Source organism: Erpetoichthys calabaricus, chromosome 3 (assembly GCF_900747795.2).
Source record: "Erpetoichthys calabaricus chromosome 3, fErpCal1.3, whole genome shotgun sequence".
Classification (NCBI taxonomy): Eukaryota; Metazoa; Chordata; class Cladistia; order Polypteriformes; family Polypteridae; genus Erpetoichthys; species Erpetoichthys calabaricus.
In genome coordinates this window covers 260,678,983-260,691,105 of record NC_041396.2, presented here as the reverse complement: position 1 = coordinate 260,691,105, position 12,123 = coordinate 260,678,983, and the positions used below count along the sequence as shown (strand labels likewise).

Here is a 12,123-nt window from a genome sequence, read left to right as displayed (position 1 = left end):
CGGAGGTCTGCTGGAGCCAATCCTAGCCAGCACAGGGCGGAACAAATCCCCGGGCAGGGCGCCAGCCCACCGCAGATGTAATTAAGTGCTTTTCTGTAAACAATATTATATATACTTTTTTACCAAGAGCTGAAATTATTGGCAGGCAGTGTGGTGAAGTAGTTAAGCCTTTGGACCTGAGACTTCAGATCCTGATTTTGTAGGTTCAAATCCTACTACTGAAACTGATTGACTATGAATAAGTCACTTCTCTTGCCTGTGTGGCAATTGAAATGTAATCAACTTCATCTTAAATATTGTAAATCACCTTGGATAAAGGCATCAGTCAAATAATAAGTATTAAGCATATAACTAGGTCACTGGAGTTGCTTACTCTGGCTTTTACTCTTACTCAATTCTCCATGAGTAAAACTTTCCTGTATTTGATCAATTTCTGCATTTCCTAGTGACATGGCTTTTGTCATTACAATTTTAGAGGAAAGTTGTATTCCCCATATGCGAATGTATATGCAAAGCACTACTTAAAGTAGATATACAGCACATAAGAGCTAGTACCCTATGAGTCACACTTATATATTAATATGAAGAGCATTGAGCAGTAGCTTTGAGCGTGACATCAGAATTTCAGTGGCTTCCACATTAGGAATTCAAGTGGCACTACCTAAAACTGATGTTGGGGTAATGAACGATTAAAAAATGGGGTGTTTGCAGTATCATGATCGAAGAGACGTTTTGGGGTTGCAGTTTGGGCACCCATGTAGTTTACAGCTAAGTAACCCAGGGCTGGTGGTTGATGGAGCATATTGGATAATCAGGATGAGAGCTGGTATGCATAGAGTGCTAGAAGTTGACAGCAAAAAAACAGTGCTTGCTAACCATTGAGCTTTGCATCTTCTTTGAGCATTGTCAAAGTTTCTCTTTTAATTTCATAAACTGATCACATCTTTTTTTTCCTATCTAGTACACTTCCCCATCTTCAGTTGGCCGTCCAACCTATTTTTTAGTGATGCTATTCACGTGGCCTGTCTCAGAGAAGCACAGAGCATGTGTAAGGTTGCATAATAATGATAAATATTGACAAATAAATAATTTATCAAAAAATAAGAAAACCTGTCAGCTAATTTTCTTTTTTCTATTACTTCATGACATTTTTTTCAAATTTGTCAAAGCATTTTTGTGATTTTGGGATATATAGTTTTTCTACTGTAGAGGTGTTTTTTACCTCTAAATATTGATATATATTGAAATGTCCTTTTTAGTAGATTCCTTCTGAACAACATGCATCATCCTGCCAAATTTCCACTTTTTAACTAAATGGGTAAGAGTGTTATTGTTGATGAGTGACTGAGTGAGTGAGTCAACTTTGCATTATGTAATGCACTCACTCACTGATTTTTCCAGCTGCTGTGATATATTCCTGTTTTTGAATTTTTTGATTATTCACTTCAGCAGCCTTTCAGTTACCCTCTTTTTCAGAATAATTCACTTATGTCAGTAGAGAATTGATGGCTCCTTAAATGGCTCCTGAGAAAGCAGAACATATCCAAAACATGACATTATAACTGCCATTCGTAGTAGAGAGGTCTTGCTTCCAAATACAGTGTTAACTTTCCTTCAGACCTAATAAAGCCCATATAGACCAAAAGTAACACTTCTCAAAGATCATCATGGTTCATTGTGGCAAACCTGTGATGAGCATTCATAGTTTTTCTTACTGAGCTGTTATTCACTCTTTTTACCCACTAGTAGTGGAGTCAAAACAGTCTGTGTTAGAAATGTAGGAAGCCAGTATGTCCTTGATAGTTTATTCTGGAGTTCTCCATGGTTTCATTAAAGGATTTGCACCAAATTATTAGAGAGTGATTCTCACAGAACAACCACTCCAGAGCAGACCAATTATTAGATAGATAGATAGATAGATAGATAGATAGATAGATAGATAGATAGATAGATAGATAGATAGATAGATAGATAGATAGATAGATAGATAGATAGATTAAAGAGTGATAAAAATGCAGGTATAACAGACAATATGCCAAATCTTCTCCATTAGAGCTGTGATTGCATTTTAAAGGTGACCCACAGCCTGATAAACAGTTTTATAATTCTTTCCAGGTAGATGCCCATCAACAGTGTTTACAAGAATTTATTTTGACCATGGTAGGATGTGCCTATGTTAAACTTCACAGCTTATTGTCTATAAAAATGCTGCTGTAGTCTAGGTGTGCACCTAAATTGAAGTTTACATGAGAGAATGAAATGGGCCTTACAAACTAAAAAAATTAGATTGTGGTATTTAACCTTATAGCTACACTGTAAATTCATCTAAAAAAGCACTGAAAATTACTGTGGAACCCAACCAACTCTCCCAAAGTTAAAATTGATACCTATTTAAAATTAATAGTTACTATAGAAGAAAATAAGACGTAATGGTAATAAAAAGCAACAAACAGTCTTTAGAGTATTTGAGAACACAAATGGCTCTTCTCCATAATACCTTTAGTCTCTGATTATTTTGTATTTTCCTCCAAGCAGTATCTGTTATGCTTTGGCCTGCCTTACTAGTGTTCTTCCACTTGTCAAATCTGTTAAAAATAAACGATATTTCTCAATTTCTGTTTGTGGAATAAACTTTCTGTGATTGTCTAAACTGCTTCCAGTCTATTGACACATAACATGACTCCTTATGAAGACAAAACTTTTTACAAATGAACAGCCTTGGAAAGTTTAGACTTTTTACCTTTCTGCATTTTACATTTGCTGTTGTTCTGATTCAATCAACTGTCAGATATGTCTGGGTTTGTTTTGGCTTCTATTTTTGATCTAGCTTTGTTCTAATTATAGTATTAAGCTTCTAGTTGTTATACAGGTATGAATAAAAAAAAATGAAAAGCATTAATCTAATTGCTAAACTCAACAACTTCATTCTCATCATTAGGAACAAATTTTGTCAGATGTGACTTATAGCAGAAACGATTGTTTCCCAGAGTATTAAAAAGGCTAACTCCCTTTAATTGGTCTTAGTTCACTAGGATGATTTAATTTTAGCATAACAAACAGATGAAAGAAGCATATTGGTGTCATTTTATTTCTGCTTGTCCTTTATAGGTGTGGCAGTTTGGACAAACGCAGGAAACAGATAACACATTTAAAATGTCTTCTGGGCCTTACTGCCCAAGGAACTAAGCAGCTGCTCTTTATTGCCTATGACTAGTAATGTAGCTTTTTGACCATTTTGTTAAGCATAGAAAAATATTTCAAAGCATAGAAAAATATTTCAGTCTACTGAAAAGAAAATGGACAGAAAGCATATTTACAGTAGAAAATTGCTAGAAAGTATTTTAAGTCTGGATATTCTTTACTTAGTGCTGTGTTACAAGGTTAACCAGCTTTTATGGCATTGCATGCCTGACCTGGATTGTCAGTAGTCATGGTATAACTCGTGTTATAGAGGCACTTCATATTGGGTATAGGGCTCATCAATGGCTAACACAGCTCCAAGTCTCAGACTTTGTATCTGATATTGTGCCTATTACTGTTTGCTAGGGCAGTCTTGCTTTAAATACAATTTTTCCATGATTGTGTACAGTTCCTGAAGTTGCTGTGTTGATGTGACCTGCAATGCATGTCATTGTATAGGTTCTTAATGTCAAATCTGTTATTTTTTTAGATTATAATCTTCATATGTCATACAACTTTAACCCTCTTGTCAAGTATCCAGCATCCCTCTTACAGAGAGTGAGCAGCCTAATAACACATGCAAGTATTTATGGAATCTGCTCAAGCTTACTGAATCAGATAAGAGGCTTGTCTCTCATGCACTGAGCCGGCTGCTAACCTCCCAGAAGGCAAAGGAGGAGGGGGCTACTCTCCTCCAACCAGGAAACTTGTTACAAATGTTCTTAGTTAAATACTTTTTGGCATTTGCTTTAAAATTTGTGAACTTAAGAAACATAACAGAGTAGGAAATTAAAATGTGAGACACTGTCATGCTATTAAATCCAAATCATTACAACCACAAAAGGAGAGGCATGTAAGAAATATAATTCAGGGCAGTAAATGTTCAGTTTAATTACAAAATTAAAAATTTCTTAACAATGTTAATAATAACTTGAGTGTGGTGGCATTTTTCTGACAATGCTGCTGGCCCGTTAGCTCCTTCTGTTTAACAGGGTTGCCTGGAAGACTTAATTACCAGACAGTCATGTGGAAAGGGAGGTGTGCACATTAAAGCTAGGCTAATCCTTCCATCTACACTCAATCACTGTGCTTTAAGCTTTGGTAAGTCCATCATATCTTGATTTAGATTGTCCTTATTTCTGACTTTTTGAATTGTGAAACTTTAATTTATTCCTGATTCTGCATATGCTTAATGTTTTCCTTTTATTTTACTTGTCCTTTACTTCTCATCATTTGCCTGTTTCTTTACAATGCTTCTGCCTTTTGCAAAAAAAAAAACTGTTTGAATTGTATTTTATTGGCTTTGAATTTGATACTTTTTCGCAACAGCACCTATTACTGCTGTTTTGGAATCCGCACACTCCACCCCTTCTTCAATATCCATTGTCATTTGCTTGCACTGTTTGCTGTTTCAAAATCATTCACCTTTGTGCGTGGTGCCAGTCTTATTGGAGACACAACCCCAATGCATCTGAAGGAAGATGAACTAAACCCAGAAGCAGCATGTTTGGCATTCAATAAAAGCCATTTGACCTTCTTGACATCTTCATTATTAAAGGAAATAAAGTGTTTTTTGTTTTATTAAAAAAATGAAAAATTATGTCTTTCAGAACAATGTGCAGAGGTGACTCTTCAATCTTGACACGCCTTAAACTACAAAGTAAGTGGCTCAATTTCTGTCAAATAACATCTTAAATAGTGTGCTATATCTAGCAAACATTATCTCTTATGTCCTTCTATAGTGGAGGTGACCCAGTGTAACTTGAATGTTGTATCTCTCTCTAGTATGACTGAACTGGACTTTTTGACCAAGTTATAGGTGATGGATTTTAATTAAAACAAAAAAAAAAAGTAACAATCAGCATACATCTCAGCTTCTGAATGGCTTATATACTCACCTCCTGCCAATATAATACATAAAAAAAATTTTTAAAAAAAAGTTTGTGGCCTATTACTTCACATGTCATGCTTTACTCTAAACCTTGTCATGTGTGATGCAAAAACTAAAATGTCTCTTTTTCAGTGCAGGGTCGGTGGAAGGATTACATTTCATTTTGTGGGCTCCGCACACATGCCCACCTCCAAGGGACACTAGTCTCTGAGCTCATCTACGTTCACAGCAAGATGCTTATTGCTGACGACAGAAAGTTCATTATAGGTGAGAATGCTAGGGATGATTTATTCTTTGTTGGTAACTCGGGTTCATGAATCACCCTTGGTGCATTGAGTGTCCTCAGTGGGCTTGCCAAGTAATTTTATATTCTTATTGGTACTATAGTTACTGTCAAATTAGTAAATACAACCAGCAAATGTATTTTAGGAGACCACACTAAATTTCCATGGTTCAGGAAACAGAATGCATAAAGTTTTCGGGAAAACTGCTGTATATACAGACACCTAGATCAAAACAAAGTCAACTACATACACTTCCACATCTATGTATTAACCATGAACGAACCCTAGAGCTTATTCTGCCTTGTCACTTCCACCTGCGTTGATCCTCACACTATCAGCCATATTGAAACTTATAACAGTCCACCTCAGACATATTCCAATGACTTAATAGCTAAAATACTGCTACTTATTTCTTAATAAATTGCTATACCTATACATTGTTCATAATATGCTAAACAGTTTTCACAAAACATAAAATAAATTGCACATGCATGGAGCTTAACATTCATGTTAATTTATGATTTCTGTCTTACGGAGATAGATCACTTCACATACTTTTGCAGCAGGATTCAGAAATGCATACGAACATATCCACGATGATCCATAGGCACATAGACTGAAATTCACTAACACATTACATTATCTGTGTACACACAGCAATATTTTCAAATGCCACATCTCCATAAATTATTACTTGGCTGACACCATTATCCTAGAAGACTTATGACATTTGAGAGATACATCTGGTTACATTTCTTTTGTTTTTTTTTTCTAGTTGGAGCACAGGCAGGTGAAGTACATTGCTCATGGTCACACAGTGTACATACAGTCAAGTTTGGGAACCCCTCTTAATTCTTTGAATTTTTACTTATCATTGGCTGAGCTTTCAAAGTAGCAACTTCCTTTTAATATATGACGTCTTATGGAAACAGTAGTATTTCAGCAGTGACATAAAATTTGTTGGATTAACAGAAAATATACAATATGCATCATAACAAAATTAGACAGATGGATAAATTTGGGCACCCCAACAGAGATATTACATCAATACTTAGTTGAGCCTCCTTTTGCAAATATAACAGCCTCTAGACGCCTCCTATATTCTTTGATGAGTGTCTGGATTCTGGATGGAGGTATTTTTGACCATTCTTCCATACAAAATCTCTCCAGTTGTTAAATTTGATGGCTACCGAGCATGGACAGCCTGCTTCAAACCATCCCATAGATTTTCGATGATATTCAAGTCAGGGGACTGTGACAGCCATTCCAGAACATTGTACTTCTCGCTCTGCATGAATGCCTTTGTAGATTTCGAACTGTGTTTTGGGTCATTGTCTTGTTGGAATATACAACCCCTGCGTAACTTCAACTTTGTGACTGATGCTTCAACATTATCCTGAAGAATTTGTTAATATTGGGTTGAATTCATCTGACCCTCGACTTTAACAAGGGCCCCAGTCCTTGAACTAACCACACAGCCCCACAGCATGATGGAACCTCCACCAAATTTGACAGTAGGTAGCAGGTGTTTTTCTTGGAATGCGGTGTTCTTCTTCCGCCATGCAAAGCGCTTTTTGTTATGACCAAATAACTAATAATAATTTTTGTCTCATCAGTCCAAAGCACTTTGTTCCAAATGAATCTGGCTTGTCTAAATGAGCATTTGCATACAACAAGCGACTATGTCTGTGGCATGAGTGCAGAAAGGGCTTCTTTCTCATCACCCTGCCATACAGATGTTCTTTGTTCAAATTGCGCTGAATTGTAGAACGATGTACAGATACACCATCTGCAGCAAGATGTTCTTGCAGGTCTTTGGAGGTGATCTGTGGGTTGTCTGTAACCATTCTCACAATCCTGCGCATATGCCGCTCCTGTATTTTTCTTGGCCTGCCAGACCTGGGTTTAACAGCAACTGTGCCTGTGGCCTTCCATTTCCTGATTACATTCCTTACAGTTGAAACTGACAGCTTAAACCTCTGAGATAGCTTTTTGTAGCCTTCCCCTAAACCATGATACTGAACAATCTTTGTTTTCAGATCTTTTGAGAGTTGCTTTCAGGATCCCATGCTGTCACTCTTCAGAGGAGAGTCAAAGGGAAGCACAACTTGCAACTGACCACCTTAAATACCTTTTCTCATGATTGGACACACCTGTCTATGAAGTTCAAGGCTTAATGAGATAATCCATCCAATATGGTGGTGCAAGTAATCAGTATTGAGCAGTTACATGCATTCAAATCAGCAAAATTACAAGGGGACCCAAATTTTTGCACTGCCAGTTTGTCACATTTGATTTAATTAACTAAATACTGCTTCACTAAAAATCTTTGTTCAGAAAACACCCCAGTACTCAGATGTTCGTAGGAAATGAAAGACATACCACTGTTATATTTTTTGTTGAAAATAGAGCAAATTATTATGCAGGCTGAGAGGGGTTCCCATACTTTTTCATATGACTGTAATTTGACCCCATGACCTCAAGGTTTGAAGTCCAAGGCCCAAAGTCTAAGCCATTACACCACACTGCCCATTTACTGTATAATCTGTCAAAGTTCTTATACAACTCACATGACTTTTTGAAGTGTGCCTGCACCATACTCATGCCAAAATAATCAGTGTGTCCAAAACCAGGAATTGCTAATAAGTATTTGGGGACGGGTTTAGCCTTTCTAACCAATCAGAGTAGTTTGTTCAACTCAAGAATATGAATGGGTTGTGTTTACTACATTGTTCAATATTATAGCTAGGCTTTTTAGATTTTCTTATAGTATATCAAATGTGTTTACTTTAAGGGACAGTGGGATGTACTGGGATATGTTTATTTTCTATAAACACAAATACACCCTTTCATGTATTCAAATGTCCTGCTTCAAACATTGTTTGGATAAAATTGCAGTGCAATAAATGTTGTTAAAAGTCAAGTTAATGGCACAAGAACATTATCAAGACATGTAAACACACACATATATGTATTATATGGAGATAAGGCTTCACTATCCTGCATTCAGCCCTACAAGTTTTTGGATTGGGTTCTGTATGTGATAATCACATTCCTCACCTGTAAATCATATTGGAAATTTTTGTGAAAATCCATGCTAACTACACTTAAAACAAAATCGAACAGTAAGTTGATTTTCAAAATCCGGATAAATTCATGTTAGTTATTTTTCAGGAGCAGCTGTCTCCAAAGAAATATTTTCACACAATATTTCTTAAAAGTTCATCAGAATTCATGCTGAGACTTGCACACTATAGTTATATCCGATCACTCATTCTGATATCACACACACAGAGTCCATCCCACAGCCCACACTCACTGTAACATAGGGCTAATTTAAAGTTGGAACTCAACATGCATTTTTTTAGGATTGGAAAAAAATCACAGTACATAGAGAGAAGCCCATAAACATAGCAGGAAAATGAAGTAGGATATTTTACAGTAACATAAGGATGTGCTCATCTGTAGTTTAGGCTTCTAGGATGCATTGGATTACCGTCTGCCTAACAGATCCAATGGTGTGCCCTGGCAATCCATGAACTTTTTAGAGCATCAGGGAGTCTTCACACTCTCTTTCTTCCCAATAAATGCTTCTTTGTTAATTTTTTGGCAACATCCAGCCTTCCCTGCAGGAGTCAGCTTGACCTACTTCTGTCAGATTTTCATTGCCTGCTTGTTGCCTTTTGATTTGTATGCAATGAAAATGTTGCCTGCTCACATTCTGATTTTATTGTAAAGCCAAGGAGTGCATCTTTGGAGCATTTTTTTAAACCTGTTCTACTGTTAAGGTTTGTCCTCTTTTGTCCAGGTTCTGCTAACATCAATGACCGCAGCATGCTGGGTAACAGAGACAGTGAGCTGGCAGTCATGGTGGAGGATTCTGAAATGGTGGAGTCAGTAATGGATGGGCAGGAGTATCAAGCAGGTCGCATGGCACTGGCACTGAGACTGGAATGTTTCAGGTACCACAGGGAGTCTTTATATTTGACAGCACAGGTAGTAATGTAGGTAGTATATATATATAAATATATATATATATGTGCATATATGTGTATATATATAACTGTAGTCAATGATCAGGGATAGTCTTAAAAAGGAAAACAGTGGGTGGATTTTATCATGTACTTAAGTGTAATTGATGCATAAGTTCAGTTATGCTATATATTTTGACAATATATACTGGATTTTAAATCTTTCTATGGTCTTGTGAGTTAATATTACAAAATGAGATCTTGTTCTGCATGGTTGATTGTTTCTAGAGGTTAGAGAATTAAGAATTATCTGGAAATAATGTTTTATAAACGTCATTGCCTCCCTGTGACCAATACAACATTTAATTCAATGCATCTCTATAATATGTTACATGTGAACACTTACTAATCATACATGAGGTATGTATAATACTACTATGGCTGAGTAAAATATACAAAGACTATGTTTCTTTTACTTAATTCAGTTTGCTCTGACACACCCTATTCTCATTTGGAACATTATAAACATTTACAAATCTAATTTATCTAAAACAAGTAAGTATATTTAGGATTATATTTTATTTTTGTGAATCTATACCGGTTTCCTCCGGGTACTTCCGGTTTCCTCCCACAGTCCAAAGACATACAGGTTAGGTGCATTGGCGATCCTAAATTGTCCCTAGTGTGTGCTTGGTGTATGTGTGTGTGCGCCCTGCGGTGGGCTGGCACCCTGCCCGGGGTTTGTTTCCTGCCTTGTGCCCTGTGTTGGCTGGGATTGACTCCAGCAGACACCCGTGACCCTGTAGTTAGGATATAGCGGGTTGGATAATGGATGGATAGATGAATCTATACCCGTCTTTCAAGTTTTGTGCTTTGTTATAATAAATTGATTGAAAATAAGCAATGAATGACCCAGCTTGCCCGAAACATTTGCATTAAAATCATGATTGATTTCTGCAATAATTTTTAAAATGGTGCAAGCAGTGTAGAAATATAAAAAGCTAAAGATTAAATATGTGCCAGAGCGGACACCTAAGTTTATTTTGTATTTAGCCAAATTAAAGTTCAAGCCCTTTTTTGGCTATTTGCAGAGTTATTACTTTTGTTTTGTACAAATTTAAGGGCATGTTATTTTCATTAAGGTCACTACTGCCTTATGGATCTAGTGTCTTGGGTTCAAATCCTGTGCCCAATCGCTATCAATGTGGAATTTGCTAATTGTCCAATGTTTCCCTCTAGGTATTCTGGTTTTGCCCCCTCATCCCCAAAAATGTGTTGGTTAAGTTCACTTGTAATTTCAAATTTTCAGTGAATATGTGAGCTGGTCCATCTCTTGCACCCAATAAATCTGAGACAGGCCCTATCCACTTGTGACCTTGACTTGGGATAAGCAGGTTTAAGAATGTTATGTTACATTAATTTTCAATCACTTATTGTTTCATCTAACTAAAGCAGTCAATTATTGGCATAACTGAGGATGCATCATTTAGTTTAAATGATAAATGCAACTGAGTGTCATGAGCATACAGATGTTTGTTATGATTTACAAATTACATCACTAACTAAGGGAGAATTAAAGAGAAAAACCTCTTTGTTAACTCTTGTTTCTACAGACAGCTGTCTTGGAGATACTGGAGCAGCTCTATAGGTTTTTTTTCTTTTTATGTTTTTATTTACCCATTCAGACACAGTTTTTTTTTTTCTTGTTGTTTGCATTTCTGCATTTTTATATTGCAGTGACACTGACTACTGCAATGAAACACTGTTATAGAGCATTGTGTGAGATCACTGCTTGAGCATGCTAGCAAACTCATGGCAATAACCCACCAATATAATTAGCACAAGACTTGCATAAATTATTTCTATCTATTTTTTCATTTTTGAAGAGCACATTTTTTTACTTGCTCTGACAACACTAATAAAAGAGAGACATCTTGAATTCCTGATACACTAATAACATTAACTTTCAGTACAGTGGTAGTGCTCTTGAGAGCTCTTCTTTGTAAATTGTTTGTTTTTTTGTGTTTGTTTTCTTATTTATCTGTAAAATGTGAACTGTAGAGCAAATTAGATCCAGATAAGGGGTATGGGTTATATGTTTTGACTGTTGGTTGGCAATGAGACACCAGAGTTATTCTAAAAATGAAGAATGCTTCATGTTTAGTGCTTTCAGAGTTTTATATACTGTACATTTAGTAGACATATAAAAAGTACACTTGCAGTTATTATCTTGCATTTGCTACTCCACACTGATGAACCACCTACTCCTTCAGCTCTCAAAGAACCTTTCCTCCACTTTAAACAATCTTTATCTTATTTTATGCTGTAAGCATAATATTTCTCCCAGAGCTTTAATTCTTCTTTTCCTCATCCATGCAGCAATCTTGATATTCCCACAGAGTGATCATAGTGAAAGCAGAACTGTATCAAGTAATGAATATACCACTTAATGTCAGCCATGTTTTCGACCAAATACCACAAAAATAAAGTGAATGCTTTCCTCAGACTTATGATAAGGTTAGCTGAAGCCGAGTGTACTAGGCCCATTTTGCATTTATATGTCTCTAAGACAATATTGACAACTACTGACACAAAACCTAGGTTGCCCCCTCATATCAGCACCTTTATGTCTACACCAGCTTCCACAAAGTTCTTGTAGTAGTTATTTGAGCTGTATATTTTTATGGTGAGTCACACTTGGGTCTGACATTATGCTTAGAAGACCACATTGTACCTATTTGTAGTGTTCTGGTTCTGGTAAAGAACAGCTGTCATTTTGACCCATTTCTTCTCTTCC

The 12,123-nt window shown here is 36.3% G+C and overlaps 1 protein-coding gene across 3 annotated transcripts in view; it reads left to right on the top strand.

Moving 5' to 3' along the window:
• The window catches only part of pld2 (phospholipase D2), a 97,709-nt gene that overhangs the window by 81,698 nt on the left and 3,888 nt on the right, over positions 1–12,123 (top strand). For 2 of the 3 annotated variants that reach the window (XM_028798143.2, XM_051924057.1), the window contains 3 exons: positions 4,791–4,840; positions 5,204–5,338; positions 9,164–9,317. In XM_028798143.2, coding sequence (XP_028653976.2) covers positions 4,791–4,840; positions 5,204–5,338; positions 9,164–9,317 — 339 coding nt within the window. Of the gene's footprint in view, positions 1–4,790; positions 4,841–5,203; positions 5,339–9,163; positions 9,318–12,123 lie in introns of those variants that run through there. The other variant, XR_007934314.1, reaches the window with a different exon arrangement.